The sequence below is a fragment of the Harpegnathos saltator genome, unplaced genomic scaffold (genome assembly GCF_003227715.2).
Source record: "Harpegnathos saltator strain DR-91 unplaced genomic scaffold, Hsal_v8.6 scaffold694, whole genome shotgun sequence".
NCBI lineage: Eukaryota > Metazoa > Arthropoda > Insecta > Hymenoptera > Formicidae > Harpegnathos > Harpegnathos saltator.
The window spans coordinates 2,284,150-2,303,922 of NW_020230531.1; the positions used below are offsets into that span (position 1 = coordinate 2,284,150).

General features: G+C 45.4%; 1 protein-coding gene across 4 annotated transcripts in view; it reads right to left on the bottom strand.

The window, feature by feature from the left end:
* Positions 1–19,773, bottom strand: part of LOC105189613 (glutamate receptor ionotropic, kainate 2) — a 143,155-nt gene that overhangs the window by 62,306 nt on the left and 61,076 nt on the right. For all 4 annotated transcript variants that reach the window (XM_025305343.1, XM_025305344.1, XM_011151838.3 and 1 more), the window contains exons 5-7: positions 11,727–11,902; positions 11,283–11,336; positions 11,038–11,202 (exon numbers count right to left, since the gene is read on the bottom strand). In XM_025305343.1, coding sequence (XP_025161128.1) covers positions 11,038–11,202; positions 11,283–11,336; positions 11,727–11,902 — 395 coding nt within the window. The remainder of the gene's footprint in view (positions 1–11,037; positions 11,203–11,282; positions 11,337–11,726; positions 11,903–19,773) is intronic.

Below are 19,773 nucleotides of genomic sequence, written 5' to 3' on the forward strand. Positions count from 1 at the left end.
AAGTTCCGATTAAGCTGTTTTAGAAATTCTACTCTGTTCTCGCCCCAACCCCTCGCGTCCCGCACCCGCCGGCGCGGTACAACGCGCTCAAACGCGCAACTTTCGCGCGGGAGGCGAAGTGCCGGCGATACTTCCGCCTCTGAATTAATTACGACGCTTTCATCCGATTGTGCCAATCGTCCGATCGCCTTTCGTCCGCGACATATCGACTGCTCGTGCTCCCGCTGCAATCGTGTAATTAAATTTTTAATGAAAGACCAAAAGTGGTTCCCGGACACGTCGAGAGATATGCAGCTATAATCTATAATGCACGCGCGCTCGTGTAGGCGAGACATTTCAATAATTACGCGGGTCTCTCCGCGAAAATACCGTCGAGTCGACCAAGTCGATCGAGCGGAAAACGCGCATCTCGCCGATTTTGCCAGAGATGCTACCTCGCGTGTGATGTTGCGCCGCACGTTCGGCACGGTAATGTCACGTTCGGTCGATACAAACGAGCGCGCGGGATCATACGGATTGCTTCATCGGCACACCTTGACACCCCAGAAATTGCCAATCTCGCGTGAATAATGAAGAAACTGCCAGTCGCGTTTCCGTACACCGGCCAAGTGTCTGGTGCCGGATGCCTGCCGCAGCTCTAAGCCTGGCCGGAGTTGGATGGATCGGCGGTTAGTCGCCGGACGTTTGTCCATAGTGCAGCCGCGGCGGCTTTTGTAAGTTCCCGACGCCGACTGGAATTGTGCGGATCACGGCGTCGCGGCGAAGAACTTCGTCGTCGTCGGGGCGGCGGCGGCTGCGGCGGCGGCGCCGCTTAATCCGCGCGCTTCCGCTGCCGATAATCGGCCCGCGGAATTAATCCGAGAAGATCTGTCATTTGTCCGGCAGCGTGTCCCGGCCGCTCCTTTCTTCGAACGCGATTTAACTTCGCGACGAACGAGCTCGACCTGCGACTTCCTCCGCCGCGGCTCACCGCGGATCAGCCTTTTCATTAGCATTTAAAACGAAATGGAAATGTCTCGTCGAACTACTTGCTGTCTAGTGCCGGAGTCAGGTCAGGGTAACACTACGAATTTCAGCCGAGAAATTTGGATAGCTCACGAATGAGACACGAGCGACTCGGCGCAAGTGAAACGCTCCCGGCTCGGCGAACCCGGGTCGCTATGATTGATCGAGATGATTTAAAGATCAGTTGCTTGTCGTCGTGCTTGTCGTCGTGGTCTCGTTGTGTCCGCTAGAGTCAAGAACAATCTGTCATATTCGGATTACGTAACGGCTGGCTTACGTAACGGCGGTGCAGCTCGCGCGATGAGAATAAGTGTAGGAGGAATCGTAAGGACACGTCGCGCGGGTGAGAAGTGAACGAATGGATGTTTCCCGGGCTACACGTATTTTCACTCTTCGTAAATTTCGACCTGGGGCGGAATTCCTCCTCTTAGATAAGCGTCCATTTATGGATGCCCCTCTCCCCTCCCCGCCATCTCGAACATTTTACGTTGTCATGAAGATGAATGCTTGGCCTTTTAGTCGCAGCAGGTAATTGAAATAAATACAACGCTGCTCGCACCGGTGGATCTTCCGAAACAAATCTTGTTTTATGTTCGGGATTGCGCGATCTCATGTTTCTTCCTTCTTCCCGCCGACCCGTTCGGCAAATAGAAATTTCTTCATGAAGCCGTTAGCTTAAACAATCGACGCCGTAAGAGCCGCTCTCGCGGCTGGATAACGGCGAGAGAAACGGTTATGGTCCTTATCCTATCTGCCGCCGAGCGTGAAGCCGCGAACCGATCTGTTTAAATCCAAGAATGTCCGCAACGTTCCTGCGGCTGATCCTCGATCAGGATCTTAACGGACATGGTTTATCGTAACTTGTTGCTGTAGTAACGCGCCCGTCAACGTGTACGACACTACGTACAAGTTGTCATCCTGTTACGAAGGACTTGTCGTCGTCGTAAGGCTGCAGCAACTACGAATATAAAGTTATTGCGCGTTAACCGTTGTATGCATCCCTGAACTCTCCACCGCGGGAATTTTTCCTTGACTCTTCTGCTTGAAGCTTGAAGCTTGGACCATTTGAATCCGCTTTTAGTCCTGGGCATTAAGCGTATTAAGCTTCGGTGTATCAAATTTCTCTCGGTTCTCAGATCCCAGGATTTTCGCATACTTTTCCATTAACGCCGAGAGAGTCTTTGAATCTTGACTCCTACACTCTGATGATATCCTATGAATTTGTAAGCGTAGAACTCTCTCTCTCTCTCTCTCTCTCTCTCTCTCCGCGTATTGTGAGTTTGTGAAACTTTTTTAATTCAATCGTTGATTATACAGAATATGCGATTGTGTTACGGAAAGCTTTATACTTTTTATTAAACCTGTAATTCTCTTCTCTGTCGAGATCTCAAGTTCTCAAGCTAAAGTTTCAAGTCCTCTTTCTTTCGATAGAGAGATAGAATTTTGGAACACAACATTCTTTCTCCAATAAAATCTAATACATTGTGCATGACATGTTACAGACGAATGGATATACGACACTTTCGATTTCGAATGGGGATTTTTCAATTTCATATTGTAATCCTGTAAAAGCACGGCAAGCGAGACAACGTAAATCAAAAGTTGTACCTGATGCATTGCTTTTTTGATGGAAAAGAATTCACGATATATGTAATATTATATTTGTGACAATAGGCAACGCCGACTATGTTTGTCCCGCTGTCAACAAATGTAACGGATATTTGCCACAAAATTCGATATATCGTTTTTCTTTACTTTCCACATGACAAAATTCTGAAAAAATCAAAAACCATCGCACTATTTCCATATCTATTTGTTTCAACGTTCAATATTTCATGTACTCCCTAAATGAAACTTTGCAAACGTCGGGCGAACAGCGTTCTTATTTTTAAATCGATAATCTTAAGTGCGCTTTGCGTCTATCGTTGTAATGCAATTCTTTTATTTTGAGTTATTTCTGAATTTATATTTTATTTCGTTACTACTTTATATTCTGTGCGTGTCGGCCGCAATTTGAACGCCGCCAAATGTGCCGCATCCGCCGTGGTAAATAGCTGGCAAGTTAAAATTCGATGATCATTAGTTGAGTGAGCGTTGTGCAACTGCAAAATTACAACCAATTTGGCACGAGGAATTAGCTGGATCGGTAATGCACGGTAATGAGCATCTGTATTTTATGCACAGCAAATTCGCATTTGCCGGAGCGTATTCCGCAATGATTCGTAATAATACGGCGAACTTTTCGCGGGGTTTGCTGTAAATTGGCTGTTTGCGAGAGGCCTGGTATTGACAGTTTAGCAACCCGTGGATATGATTTACGACAGCCGAATGCAACTCAATTTATCCGCGATAGTGGTCCTCTCCGCGGGCAATTGCGCCGTAAAACAATTTTTAAGGAAACGCCGACGGCGAGTATTTCCACAGTCTCGTGCTTCTGCGAGCTGTTATTTTTCATGCTTCAGGAAACTTAATACCGCGGCTTCGAAGCCGTCCGCGGTATTTGAGCGCGTGCGCATAATTCATTGGGGATGTAAATTCACCATTATGTAGGCTTCACAGTGTTAATAAATAAACAAAATAAATAAAGAAAATCGAAAATAAGAGGGAAAGAAACAGAGGCGCATATATGCATACGATTAATGAAATACGGATCGGCTTTTTGGTTTCCCCGGTGCAAACTTTCCGCAAAGGGTGCGTCCAGCCAGACCGATATAGTTCCAGTCATATTTTTGGGCAATCACCACCGCGCCGCTGAGGAAACTACCTTCCTGGCATGACCACCCGGTTGGCAAATAAAATAATAAAACCTTTCGAGTGCGAGATAGTCTGATTTATGGCGCTAACAGTAAAGGTTATCCACCGCGGCGCGGAGGATTCAGTGATTCATTGGCCGAGCGGATCGGAGAAGAGTTAAGAGAAATATGAGACAGAGAGAGGCAGAGACAGAGAAATCTTGTGATACCGGGTTCTTCCTTCCCTTTCTCATTAATCTGCGCATTAAGTGAAAATTCGTAATTAATGGACCCGCCCGTTATATAAATTTCTCGACGACAGCTCACAAATGTAAAGCTTTCCCGTTCGGCGGAGCAAAGGAAGATGTTTCTATTTAACGCAATTAATTCTACATGATACAGATCTTTTGTATCCGAATGAATTTTCCAGCTGAATCGGGCAATGTATAACACCGCGGGGAAATGTTAATTAATTAATTCTATGAATTACGTATTTCGAAGCGGTGTCATATTACGCTGCAACGAATTCCATTCATCATTGAGCACAATGTAAAATAGAGAATTACAATATGGCGATCCGACATTACGATCCGACGTATCGCCGCGATCGGAAATACCTCCGTATCATCTGAGATCAACGTTCAATTATTGGTAAGCTACTTGTAAAGACAAGAGTACTGGCATGTGCGGATATTTTGAACGAAATAGTTCCGCGCTGGAAGCGTCCAGCGCGGAACTAGCTCGAGATCGTACAACTCGCGGACTCGTAAGCTCGCGGAGCCGCGTTATTAAGAGCCATAAAACGTATATCCTTAACTCTTTTGCGCCGGCAAAGTCGTTCGAGCTTAGAGAATCGCGCAATTAGGTGCGCTGATATCCACAAGCCACCGGAGCTCATGGTTTCTTCATCACCCTCGCTCCGACATGGTTCCTTCTCATTACGCCATTACATCAGCGGCGGCTCTCGCGCATTCGCTCACGCGCTCGCTTCGCGTTTCCCAGTCGACGAGAACGAAAAAGTTCATCTTACCTCGGCGGGGTTGTTGCCTCTCGCGTCGAGAGAGCAGTGAGAAGGAAAGGGCGGCACGGACGAGGAAGCTGCCGGTAAGCGTGCTCAGTATGCAACTGTAGTTTCCACGTTGGTGTAACAAGCTTCTTCTTATCCGGCCCTGTTTTCCTCTCACTCATTCCTGTTATGTAAGAGTCTCTCTCTCTCTCTCTCTCTCTCTCTCTCTCTCTCTCTCTCTCTCTCTCTCTCTCTCCCCCTCTCCCTCTCTCTCCCCCTCTTCTTCCTTCTCTTTCCTTGCCCCGTTCCTCCTCCACTCCTTTCTCGCTCTATCTGTCCTACTTACCTCGCGCTTCTTGCGCAACCATCTACGTCTATATTTTCCCCGGCGAAGCTTGCGCGGAAGTCCGGGGGGCTAACAGGTATGCCCTCCACTTATCTCGGCGGTTGCTCGCTTGCGAGCCGCAAGAGGCACCCTCGGCTGGAACCGCCTACTTCTTTCTCTCGACTTCCGACGCCTAACTGCTTTCTCCTTTTTTCTTCCTTTGCCTTCCGCCTCCGCCGAGCGTTGATTGTGACCGAGCTTTTTGTGCGGCTCCGCCGGAGCTAACTCGGCCGTTTAGCGACGCGGAAAAGGAAGGTGGCGGCTGACGGCCGAAGGCTTCGGAGGCGGCGGCGGCGGCGACAGCGATGCCACTTGGCTCACTCGGAGGATGACAAGCGAGCGGGGGAGGCAGCGGACTCTGCACGCCCGGGGTGATGTCGAGACAAAAGAACAGCGCGAGGGTAATTTCACCGCGGTCTGCGTACGAGACGCGACGGGCGGCCGCGGCCGGCGCGAACAGATTGTCCCCGATAATACGCTGGCGCATGAAAATTACGCTCCGAAGACGGCGGAGGGGGGTAGGGGGGGGGATAGGGTGTGTGTTATTATCTGGGGAACGCTCGAGAGAAGATTGCCGGCGAGCTCTTAAACTCGCGACGCGCACCGGTCGATCGCGCGCGTTCTTCGTAACCTCGGCTGTAACTTCGCGCGTACTTCGCGTAACGCTTTTAATCGCCGGGCGGCCCGCAACTAATTACGCCGATGTTATTTAACTTGAACGCTCGCCTTATCCTCGCGTTCTCTTCGTTCGTTCTTCACCGTTGGAAGGCGATAAAGGGCCTAGGTTGCTCGCGCCGTCAGAGGAATAATTGAAATTTATGCAGAGTCGCGTACTTGAATTACTTACGTACTGCACATACGAGATTCAGCTGGGCGAAACCTTGAGGGGCGCGTTGTCGCCGGCGCGGTGACACTGCATGAAGATAATCGCTCATAAAAGCGAAAGGAAGTCTTAGAAAAGTCACCTACGCTCATTTCGCTAATAAGATAAAGCTAATAATCATGGGCGACCAGCCTCTGTGCTTCCTTTGACACCTTTCTAAGCGCTCTGTCGTCGGATTAGAAAATCGGGATAGTCGTGCGTTCTAATTTACCGTAGTCTTACGTTTAGCGAAGAAAGTGTAGAAAAGATCTGTACTATTGGAATATAAAAATATTTCATGCAGACGCGTATTTTTCACACACATACACGCACCGCTGTATGAGAAAATATGTCCCCGTTGCTTCTTCATTAGAACGAGAAACGGCTTATTTATGATATACTCAAGGGTGCTTTAATATTTCAAGAGAGACATACGAATTTCTCGGCTTTGCTTTCGGCTCGAACTTTTCGCGAACACGTTCTACATCTTATTCTGCCTTATCTCTAACGCTATTCCCGGGGAATCCCGTAGACGTTCATTCCAGACGAGTAGGCATTAACCCAGCTTGTTTCGTTGATGTACGCAGATACGGCCGCGCGATAACATTTTTGCGAGCAACTAAACCGTCCCGAAATCGCTCGTAATACCGCTGCCTGTGTGAACGGAATTCCGACGAACAATAAACGCAGAAAATTTCTCAATTGAATAAGAATTTTGCGTACCGAACATTGTACTTGTAAAATTTAGAATTAACTTTCCAAGGCGCAGCGGCAAAAAGAAAAATGAATATTTCTATATAACCTTTTTTCACATCTTTGAATTTCCGTACCTATCTGAGTAAAGTTCGGAGCAAAATTCTGTTCAATTAAAATCTGCGTTGAATTAAACATCGAACGAGGAAAAATGGGAGAAATCTTGGATTTCTCTTCGACATTGTAGTATCGACAATGGTCAAATATGAGAGTAACTTATCGGCTCTCTCTCTTCAAGATGTTTCTCTTCGAATATTTTGAAGTAAGCAAGCGCTGCGCAGCCGCTTCAAGTGTATATTACAGTCGAATATGATGCTTCCGCATTGTGCCGCTTCGAGAAGTTTAACGGCTGTAGCGGAAGTAATTAGAGAACTCTTCTTCTTGTGGACCCGAACCCGGGTATTTCCTCATGAATTGTAAATGCGGCCAAGTTTTTTAATCTCAGTATCGCATCCGGAATTTCAGATTGTCTATTTACAATTCGCTTTCTGGCGTGGACGCGCCGCGAACGGAGAATATTTCGATTATCTCGTAAATTAAATATTCAGCGATTTGCTCGGATTAGTATAGTTCTCTCTTCTGTCGCATGACCACGCATCGTGGTTGAATTTCATCGTAAATTATCGCCCTTAGGCAAAGTATTACTGTAGCCCTTTATCGTTCGTACGCATACGAATAAAAGGCTGTAGCAGAAGCCATAAAATTAACAAAAAGTTTTAAGGAGAGAGAGAAGTTAGAAGCACAATACGGAATGAAGGGTGAGAAAATGTCAGGCTTAAACGCGATGCTGAACGGGGCACGCCTTTAAGAGCAACATCAAATGCTCACTGAATAAAAGACCTCTTTCTTCATTCTCGCCTGCTCGCGTGCTGAGGCAACGAAATGGTAGCGAAATAGTAACACTCCCTTCAAATGCGCATCGTATCGTTTCTGGAAGATATGCACTTCCAAGGGAATGTCACTGTACTCTTTCGGCTGGTACTCGTTCGGACAAAAGATCACGCTTTCCTCTCCGACTCGTCGAGCGCTTTCGGTTTTATTATACGCGCAAGTAACTCTTCGAAGTTGCTGAAATGCCGTCACCCTCTCTGAACAAACAAACGAGATTGGAGGGAGATTGGCGAGAAATAATAATAACTGCAAAGGGCGGCCGGAGGCAACGCAGACGTTGCCGGAATAATACAATCTTATTTGAATTATTGGCCGCGATTTCGAAGAGACGCACCCTGCCAAAACGTCCTTCGCGCATTGTGAGCGGAAACGTTTCTTTCACTTATCGTAAACATCGCATATTTTGATTGAAAATCGAGGTGGAGTTGTCGTTGGCGGAGAGAAAAAGAGAAAAAGTTCGGCGGTTCCGCGACGCGAATCGTCTACATGTTTGTGGAAATCCGGCGCGAGATCACGCGTTTGAGAAATCGATTTATTCATTCGGATCTCGATGGAGGCTGGGATTATTTGCATTGCGCCGACCGCTGTAAAGTAAAAACAAAGCAAGCACAGGGAGTCTCGCGTATTATGGATTCGTATAATCTGCCTCGCATTTTATGAAATTTCACCTTAGGCAAGAATATTATTTTATGATTTTAATGCATTTTAGGTATCTCTCTCTTTCTTGCGTTACATATCATGAAAATGTAGACAAAATTGCGTAATGATTGCGTAATAATTAACGCTCGTGGGCTATTTTATTAACAAAAGCGCTACACTTTCGTGCGTTTCGTGCGTTTTAGGAAAGACGAAAACGAAAGATTTAAGAACCCTGTTGGCCCTAATTCTCGAAAATTCAAGGAGTCGATGACTCGAGGACTTTCATCTGAATGCCCAAGAATCTCCAGCAAGCGAGAATATGCAGCAACTTAAAAGTTGCTGATCGTAATCTAGATACTTCAGTTATGCGGAGAGTCGGGGATTTGTAACGTCGACCAAGTTTTTACACAAAAAGCAAAGAATCAATGTGTATTAATAAATGAAAAAAAAAAAAATATATATATATATATATATATAGCAAGCTCGGGAGAGACCGATGGGTCGCGGAAGCTCGATTAAATGCGCACGACGCGCGATTTTTTCCCCTGTACGGCAGGACGGTGCTTCGTTGGCATGCCATTCAGCGCATTCACGCCTGCACGCATATGCGTGATACGAAACGCGATTACGGGACGTCGTCGTCGCGACGACGGCACCGGTGGAGTTTCACGAAGTCGTCGCGACGGCGTTCTGATCTGCATCTAAATTGGAAAAAAAGCGTTAAGCTTCACGCGTCGTGAGCGCGTTGCGTCCGCGGACGCGGACGTTGTTCGCGGCCATTCGTGTATTTTAACGTACATATCGGATGTTATATTCGCGTAATACAGTTACACGTTATCGAGCGGGAAGAAGCCGCCGTCTACCATCTCGTTCCCCGCGTGCAAATCTATCATTGTCGATTGTAAAAGTCGCGAGACTCCCAGGCATGGAATATGGACACAAGGAGTAAGTGACAAAAAGTAAAACAGATACAACTTGCTCGTCTAAATATTCAGTGACTCATCTTGAAAATAAGTATTGACACAAATCGTTCAGACAATTATTAATTTCCATCGCAAACGTTGTATCAAAATATCCATTTTGTTATTATGTCATAAGCAATATTTCCCATTTTCTCTTTATTAATGCAATACTATGTGCTAATAAAGTGAATCATATTATTAGATAAGCACATAAATATATATACATTTATCTGAATGTTTGTGAATGTGTGTAATTAACGGGATTTATACCTGCGTTCTTTTTGCAGACGAAACGTTATGTAACTTCAATGAAAAATCCGTTTCTTTTTCCGTGTACAAATATACGATGAAATTGCGTGTGTTATATAATTTGATATTATCGTCGGTATGAGTAAAGGAATGCATGTGTACGAAATTCAAACGCGGTGCGCCGAATTTCGATTTTTCGATATTGCAATTGTCAAGTGTTTTACGTAGATGTTACGAGACCGTATTCGTGCTTTATTTTATTATTGATAAAACAGAAAGCTGAGATAATAGAATCGGAATAATCTCACTGCATCTTTATCTCATCGTTATTTAGCAATGTATCGCAAGTCGAAATTTATGTTTCACATTAATCCCGCAAAGACCGTCGAACTTGAGAAATCAATGGAGAATCTTAGAGTATAGCATTTTTATTTTCCCACTTACTTTAGTATTTTTATTAGATTATGTAACACTTGTTTATCCCAATATTTTATTGGGTTACCCAATAAATACGCTGTTGATTTTAACATTAGAAATTAAAGAAAAGTTTAAGCGTAAATAGATGGAGATGAGCGAATATTAAATAACTCTGGAAGAAACTCTGCCTTAAACTCCAACAAGGTGAAGGGTAATGAATTATTTGTAGCATTAAAAAGCAATATAATGTATAATAGGATACAATGGTGTTATCTCCCGCAAGATTTTTCTTTGATCTTGCAAGTTCAACGGAATTTACGTACGTAGGATTAATGCAAAAATAAAATATCAATTATCATCAACTCAAGGTATTCAAGGGCATTGTTATTGAGCAATCAACGGACTATCTTTATATTTACAGTTGTTGAAAAACTAGTTTGTCGCGGTATAATGGAAGAAAATGGATTTCCGTTGTTTTTGCCGAGAAACAGCTCGTTATTCCTGTGATATCCTCATAATGCGGCTCTCGTTATTCGCGACGTGGTGTGGCGCATAGTTTGCCGCGTAGCTTTTAATTGATTTTACGGATCCGTAAAATATGTTCGTTGGCGTGCCGATGCACCGACGTCGTAGCTGCAGGGCGACAGAGCAAATATGCAGCGCGACGATAAATTGTTTACATCCCTCATCGCGCTCCCAATATTTCAAAAGCGCGTTATCAACGGACGTCGTCTCGCGAGAAATGATAACCGATAAAACGTTACTGCGAAATAAAAATGCGTCGTTTCGGCGTGCGTATTTGTTATATACTCGTATATCCATACAATGTAAATGAGTAGTCGTAAATGCGAGCTCGTCATATCGATAGAAAATAACTATTCGCCAGAAAAACATTCAGGATTTTTTAACAAATGCAAAATGTATATCTTTCAATAGTCGCGCAGATACGGATTACATCTTGAAGTCGTTGTTCGTATGGGAATATTAAGGAAACGTCGAGTATATATGCATACACACGCGCACACACAAAGTTCTTGATTCTCAGCAGTTATAAAAGCACGACTACGCGAGCGTATCTTCGAGTGTATTTCATAACGCGATATATTTCCATAAACAGAGAGCTTGTGTGTGCTTACCTGGATGATTCTCGATTTATTGAGGATCGTATTCCCCGCAGGCTGATAGCGTTCCATGTCCCTCAGGATACTGCGTACGCTGAGGTCGTCCGCGTCGACCAAACGAAAGGCAGTGATATTGACAAAATTGTACTTGAAATCCTCCAGGTCGAAGGTTTCGATATCCTGTGGAAAAGCGAGCGAGCGATTCGAGTCGCGGACCAAGTGGATCTCCACATGCGTTTCAATATCCCTAGGGTACTTACGAATGTCGTGAAGAGGTAGTGGTACTTGTAATCATTCATCTGCAGCTGTAGGATCTGCAATGTATGCAGAGCGATACGTATGGTCAGTCGAGATAGCTTTCGCGAAATGGAACATCGCGAGGCGGTAATTTTTGACTTTTCGAACTCGAAACATTCTGGATTATATATTGCTGAGAAAGGCGATACGTAATCGATCGCGTTCGCTTTTCGAATATATAGCGCTACATATATCACGTATATATGTCTCTCTAATCAACAAGGCAAGTTCATATTGCCTCGGTGAAAATTTGCCGAAACGGCATTCCGCCATAATACCTGACGCGATCTTCGCAAACAGTTCAGATTAAAATTTTATTGAATCTATAATGATTTCTCGCACAGATAATTGAAAGAAGATTCGTAAGCTGCGTGGAGGGTGATGAAAAGTAGTTTTGGAGAACTCACCATTCGTAGAAAATGATGCATGTGCTCGGGTCTTGTGTCCACGATTAGATTTCGAATTTCCTTGCTTTTCATTTCCGAAAGGACCTGCCTGTACGAGTCGGGATCCGCCTGTCTGAGATTGACTTCGATGTCACGGATCTTCGGTGATCTCACGAGTTCCCGTAACTTCACCAATCCTGAAAACCGAGATATCCCGGGTCGTTGATGGTGAAAAAATATATCAGCAATAGAGGATGTAATATTGAAATTGAAACGTAACGGATATATATATATTTGAATATATACTTTTATACGAATTTTTTCTTTTATACGAATATATACTTTTATGTAATCGATGATTAGTAGTTATTATATTTGTTATGGGGCAACAATCCTTTATTTCCGTCTTGACGCTCAGAATTCATTATCTATAAAGACTGTAGTCTTTAAATACAAGGACTTGTAGAAACGTGCTCTCGCTCTGGGAGTAACAAAGAAATTAATATCTAAAGTAGTCGCAATATCGAGACTACAATCGTCGGCGACGATATTGTCGCGATCGCAAATCGTTTGTCTCGAGATCTCTACAAGAATTATTAGGTCGGTCGCTTAATGGCACGGAAACCCGTGAATCGCGCTATCCGATGAAATCAATACTCCCCAGCGCCTAAGTAATCAAGGTATCCGACTTGCGGGTCTTCCGCGGTGGCGGAGAGGGTGCGGGTTCGTTCCTTTATAAGTTACCGTCGGGAGCTTTGGCTCTTGAGATTTCGGCACGTGCTGAGAACGACGACGTTTCTGTCGATTCCCTTTGGACAAGAAGTGCCAAAGTCGAGATAGTCTTTCAAGGTAAACTCCCCCGCCAGAGAGCGTAAACGATCCACTGATTGATGCGCTGTACGAGAGAGAGCTTTGAGATCTACGCCTATATTAGTATGCATCGGCTCGTTTCTATTTGAAACGACCGTACGTTTTACCGATGGCGAATCATACGACAAACATTAAAAATGTAAAATACGACTGTGCTTTTTTCTTGTTTACGTGTAAAAAATTATTGTATGATGACGATATGATGATTTAGATAATTTAGAAGCTGGTGTTATGGCCGTCCATCTACAATTTGTACAATATACTTTGTCGACAATCAATATTTAAAATTAACGATTATATATATATATATATATATATATATATATATACACATTTATCAGAGTGATGTTTAATCAATTGTAAACTCAAAGTTATATCATGTTTATTACTTAGGGCGTTGCTTATAAAAACGTGGCGACACCGCACAATGGGTCGAAGAGGCACAGGGGTGGTAATGTGGCTTGGAGTGAACAGGGGTGGGATACGCCACCTGATAGCGGAGATGTTAAGAGGGGCCATTATGCCTACAATAGGGAGATATTAAGAGGGAGGCCACAATGCCACCTTCCCTTCTGCAAAAGGAATATCGATATAAATGCACACTTTGTCATCATTTTTAAAGCGCGGTTTTAAAGAGTAATTCTCAGCGAAAGGAACAGTCCGTCGCGATGAACAGGCAGTTCGACATGTTAGTGCTAATTAATCTAAAGCCGAGTAAGAAACCGAGTTTAATTGAAGCCATGTCGGCGGTAAATGAGCTGAAACCAATGTTCTCATGTAAGCAGATTTTGCATCCTTGGAGACAAGAAAACTAGCGACTATCCCTAGCGGAGAGAACATACTGCGGAATATACCACCGCAATAGCTTAAAGTTAAGCGCGCACGTTCCGCCGGTGTGCCAGCATTCTGACGGGCGAGAGCAGTATCATCCCCGTATCGCGTCGCGCACGAAAAAAAAACGATACCACGATAATCGGATTATCTGCGCGATGGCATAATAATGCGCGCACGCAAAAATTCGGCGTGAAATATTTATAACGCAGCCTCGCCGCGCCTCGCCTCGGACTGCAACGTGCTATGTGCGGTCCGCTTTGTACGACACGCCGCGGGGGATCCGGCACTATAAACCTCCGTTAAAGAACGAGCGAGGTCTATGTAAAATTAATTGGGAGCAGACCGGAAGCTCTCTATTACGCGAATTAATTGAACAACTATGAGCTTTATCACTCGCTTCAGCTCTCATTCCCAATTCTTCAGGAATCCATTGCACTTAACATGGAGTTACCGTCGGCTATCCACCGACGCTTCCACGGCGAAATTGCCTCTTCCCTGATCGGTAATCGGCATCTGCGCGTAGATAATTTGCGAAGAGAAAGAAAATAACCGACAAATGCGCAACTACATATGTATGCTCCGGGATGTTGCTAATAATCCAAGGCCAAAGGCGCATCGCAGTTGGAGCGTCGATACGTTTAGCGCCTGTCGAGAGCCTGAGTCGAGAATAATAAGTGGGGTATTTCTCGCGATTTACGGCGTGACTCGTCGCAGGTCAAATTATTAACACTCCGTGCACGAATCGCGGACGGAGTTTCCCGGGAGTCGTTTGAAACGGTGGTTTTAATTAAAATAACATTTCATGCGTTTCACCGATCTTGGTAATTACGACGGAGGGAAGAGAGAGAACGAGAGAGAGAAAGAGAGAGAGAGAGAGAGAGAGAGAGAGAGAGAGAGAGAGAGAGAACAGCACCTTTTATGAAAATTGACATCGAGCGTGCGCGTTGCGTTATCTCGAGTTGTATTTCAAACCATTTCGCGGGATAGGGAGGGATCCGGCGCAATCCGTGAGGCATCTGTCAAAAGCGTCATCCAACGATCCAACGGCGGAAACTGAACGCCATTTACAGATTACTAACCGGGGAATTGGCGACTTGCGCCACGTTGTTCGGGGAATACCGCGGAAGATTGCGTTTCTGGAAGACCGAAGCGTCGCGCGCGAAAGTGCGCGCGATACGTCGCAATTTCTCACTGGGAGCCGCGTCGCGGTTGAGGGTGTCAGGGCGCAGTATTAACCCGGCTTCCGACGATGAGCATCGAGTACTGCGGCATTTTTTACCGGCATCGTAGAGCTAATGAAACCTATTCAGCTGTAGAGCGTCTCTAGAGATCTGGAGCAGTAGTGTCATGATTAATCACCTTTTCCCCCGTCGGAAATTCGCAAGCGGATGCGCCGAGTCTTCCTCCAAGTGTGAAATGCGCGAATATGCGATTTCGGAGTTGCTCGAAAAGTAAAAACTTCCTCGAGTCGACGAAGAGCAGAGAGGAAAAAATGCTACTTGTGTAAGCTTTTAGTTTTAAATACATTTATATTTTAAGTTGCGCGCGCTTATTTAGAGGCGGCGTTGTTGTCCCAATTAGTTTCCGACATGGCCGTAGCGTGGCGTGGAAGAAAAGACAAAGAAAAAAGGAAAAAAGAGAAGAAGAACAGAAGTGGAGAGATTATTAGGTTAGCCGAAGAGATTATTAGGTTAGAGAAGAAGCAATAAAATGTATTTAGCATTGATATCGCTTATGGACAAATATTATAATAGATTAGCCCCTTACACTTGTGTGAAATCTATTCGCGAGGAGAAAGTACACAGAGAATCGTAACGAACTCGAATAGAAGTGGAGATCCCGTTGTGCCAGCGGCGAGACCGGCAACAACGATATGCGATTATGCGATAAAGATTATTGCTAACAAGCGGCCGAGTGGATACCGTCGCCGAGAGAGGAAGTGGGAGATCAAGTGTCGTCGTTGTCGCGGATCTTGGCAGGAGACCTGCCGGGATAATTGGCTGTATCGCTTGCGGGGTTCCACGAGGCGCGCGATAAAAAATAGCGAAACAAAACGAACGCGAGGCCGACGGCTTACTCGCGATGGTAAGGATAATGTCTCCGGGGAGTCTGCGCGAGGATGCGCGCGGGGATGCTTCGCATCTCTCTGTTCCAGCGGTAGCGTGGACCGGGTTATTATATATCGGCTCTTATACACTCTAACGGCGGCCACTTACGACCGTGCTAGAAATGTCGATATGCCGTGGCGGTGCGAAATATTGCGCCGAGTCGGCGGAAGGAAGTTGTCAACGACTCGCTCTCTCTCTCTCTCTCTCTCTCCCCACTTGCCCTCCCTCGTCGACTGGATCTTGCTGACGAACGATCGAAATAATTGGATCGCCGGCTGTCTTAAACATGCGCATTTCAAGAACGACGACCGAATGAATATTGGAGAGGCGAGGCAGCCGGAGGCTTCGATTTAGAGTATAGAAGCAATTTGTGGCCGGTTATGTATGCCGTGGAACACTTCGGACGCATTTTTGACTATGTAAGAGACACTCCTCTCGCGGGCCACTTCTAATAATATTCCGAACTAGCGAGGGACAATTCCTTCTCTTGCGAACTCGTAATAATATTTCACGCGCGGAGGTGAAAGAGATGTAGAGCAATTGCTCGGCCGAAGTCCCTCGCAAAAAGTTGCTTAGTTAATTCCGCGAAACTCGCTGCAATAGTGCAATCTTACGCATCGCATTTCGAGGAGGGGAAGGAGAGTTCTCCTGAGATCTCTCTTGGCGAGAATTCCATAACGATAACATCCGTGCGCAGTATGAATCACGTCGTACGAACGTTTTATGATCATCGTTTTTCCGCGCGCATTTTCATTACTCCGAATATATCGTAACGCGTTCGCACGGCGCACCCGCCAGGGTCTTTTCGGGTAATTTGTCCACCTTCGTCGAGAGGTAAATAAAAGGGGGAGCAAGAGTAAGATGAAAAAATTTCGGAGAAAAGGAGGAGGCTCGTACTCGCCGCCCCTGCGGGACAGGGCCGCGCTAAACGGACTTTAAAACGCTCGTTGCTGAAACATGGTCGTGCCGCGGAGTGCGCTTTAACCCGGCACGAGCGTGTCACAAATCATGATACACCTGGATAGAATAAATTAGCATATTCCAAAGGAATTTGGAGCACATGCGACTAAACGAACGCGGAGGCGCAAGATGTTTATTCAGTCGTCCGGCAGCGTTATTTCGCGGAAGCGCGAAAGCTGCAAACGTCTTCGTCCGCGCAGCCCGCGGCTGCGAATGCGAATGGTCCGTTTCATCGCCGGCGATACACGGATACACGCCATGGCTTGTCCTCGCGAATGAGAGAGACAGTTACGATCGTTTCCTTTCCTCCTGCTACACGACGTTCGTTGGCAACACGATAAAATGCGCGGTAACATTCAGCACATTCGCTCCGGGCGGCGCGTCGTTACGTTTTACGACAACGACGTTGTCGCACTTTTATTCAGCGGTGACCGCAGGAGCAATTTTCCAGAACGCTCTTACGTGTGAGGTAGCCTTTCATTATCCGTCACCGCGGATCCCCGCGGGAACTCACCGCTGTCGCGTGACTCGGCTGTCCTGTCGGCGTCGCTCGGTCGCCCGCGTGCAAGGACGAAATATCGTTGAACTTGGGCGATCGCGGAGTTATGCGGAAAGTTTCCAAAGACTTTCGCTGCGTCTGAGAATGGAACGCATAAAACCAACTCCCCGCTTCGCGTGCCGTCGCTGCCGTGTAAGACACACGCATCCGAGCAAACATGTCTCGCCGCGGGGGTCGCTCATAAAATTGTCATTATGACAGGGAGAAACGACGCCAGGATATATATCACGCGACGGGGTAGTTCGACGTTCCCCGACGTGAAAGAAGATACGTGCGTAGTTTCCGCTTCCGCCTCTCTTGTGGTTTCTTCAAACTTTTTCTTATAATTACCGAATTATAACGCTCGGAACGTGCGAAGAATGTTACCGAGAAAAAAAGAAAGAGAGGGAGAGAGAGAGAGAGAGAGAGAGAGAGAGAGAAAGAGTGCGTGCTCGAGGCCAAAATTAGCGGGGCGGGCTTTATATTTGGTCGAATTTGAAAATACGTGAGGGAAATTATCGATCTCGCGGTGATATTCGAGATACGTGAGGAAAATGACCGTCAGTGACTGCGGTAGTCACTTGATGAGATTATTTAGAACACGTGAGAGAAATGACGGGCGGCCGATTATACTTTAAAGTATGCGGCGAAGATCGCGGGTGTTTCTCTTGAAATTTATAATATGTGACGGAAATGATAAGCCACACTGTTTAGGCGAGATCGAAATATTAGAGCCTACGTCTTTACGTTGTATCAATTTTGCAAAGTTCCGTAGTAACGATATGTTACACATCGTTTACATACGATAGATACATACGAAACGCGGAGATAATTTTTATAATTTACAGGTTTAAATAAATATATTATATATTAAATATATGATATAAAATGAGTATATTATAATGTAACATATAGCATAGTAATGTAATAAATAATTATACATTAGTATAATTATTTATGTATACTAATGTATAATTAATTATGTATAGTAATGCAGGTGAATTTTTTATAATAAAGCGATTTTTAATTAATTTAATTAGTATTTCTTGCGTTTCTCATTATTATTGTCTCGTAAAGTTGAACAATGCGCCTAATAAAATTAAATCTCACTGCGTGTTTTCGTAGACCGTAGATGTAAGCGTGAAATGCTCGAAGTTTTTCATCATACGAGACTTGCGCATCTCGGGAATACTAGGTGGGTTGTCACTTCCAGTGGTTATAAAAATACAACGCGACCACACCGTCTGGTTTTGACGGATCTCGCGTAAGAAGAATTTGACGTTGCACGTTTGAACCAGCGCACTTTACGAGGCGAAGCTACTGCGGAATAAGAATAAAATTTTTCAGCGAAATGTATTTTACAAATAAAACACGAAGGATGAAAATATTCCATGTACGTAACATTAAAAACTCCCGTAATTGCGGAAAATCGCTTTAGCGATATTAATAATGCATAGAGCAATATTCCCGATCTTTTGTATATATAAATAAACGAGAAGATATAATTATCCATGGAAATACATCCATTGCAACATGATATATTGGTCCGTCAAATTTAATATCGATATCAAACAAAACAATTGATTATAGAAAATGTGATTTCAAAAATGTTGGAGAGTTTGGAAAGAAGATACCGTGTGAAAACGTGTATGTTTGATCGTTAAAGAAAAAGGATATCAATAGCTTTTGAAATAAGCGTGAATTGAATGCAATGCAGCGTGCCTGAATGCAATGTGAAATAAAGTTAATATGGCACATTTCAACATAGAAATGTTTCGATAAAAGTACCGTCGGCCGTGGAAAAATGAAAAATATGCCAGGCGGAGACTTCTCTGCTTTTTTCCGCACTCCGCATCGAAATATAAAAATGCATGGTCGTGCGTTCAGCGTGACGATTCGTCCTTCCGCCAGCGACTCCATTATTCTGGAGGTTTCGCGAGGAATGTGGATGGTGAGGAGAGCGAGGGGAGCAGCGGGGGTGGAGGAACAGGAGAGGATGGTTGCTCAAGGGGGTGAGAGTCCTGGAAGTTCCACAATGGACTGTGATGGGCCAGGTTGAAGGTTCATTGGCGATTCTCAAGACGTAAGGACACGGAATCAGGTTGGCGGGACTACGAAGCAGACTCGAAACCGTTTCGGTCACTCGATGTGCTCCTTTTGCTGCTCCTTCGCGAAGAAAAAAAACGGAAAGTACCGTCATCTTTCGCGATGAATCTCCCTCTCGGCGCCCTCCGTCCTTCCTCACTTCTTCTCGTCCTTCCTCTTGCCGCGGCGCTTTTTCTCCGGAGCGAATGAAGATAGAAGTTCTTACATCGGCGATCGAAGATCCCGACGTCGAATTAGTCGTGAAACATTAATTCGCGCGGCACGGCGCGGCACGGCGGTTCTAGCTCGCGGCGCTTCGATAGAGCCCAGGATGTAATTACGACGTCGGAATCTCGCTCCCGACTTTCCGCTGAATAATGTCTGAGGTGCCGGGGCGCACGTAATTCAGTGCGTAGAGAGACCGGCGCGTGGAAGAATGTTCGCTCAATATCGCATCATATTACTCGCGTGCGCGCGCGCGCGTGCGCTCACGCGAATGAGTGCGATATTATCTCGTTATTTCAATCGGAAAACTCTTCCGACGTCTTCGGCTGCGGCAAAGCCGGCGACCGTGTTTCCCGTCGCGCGATTTAACGGGCGTATATAACGCTCGACTGGTCGACGTAACACGCTTAGCCGTGGAATGTAATGTTGCGAAAGCGACAGCGCTGCT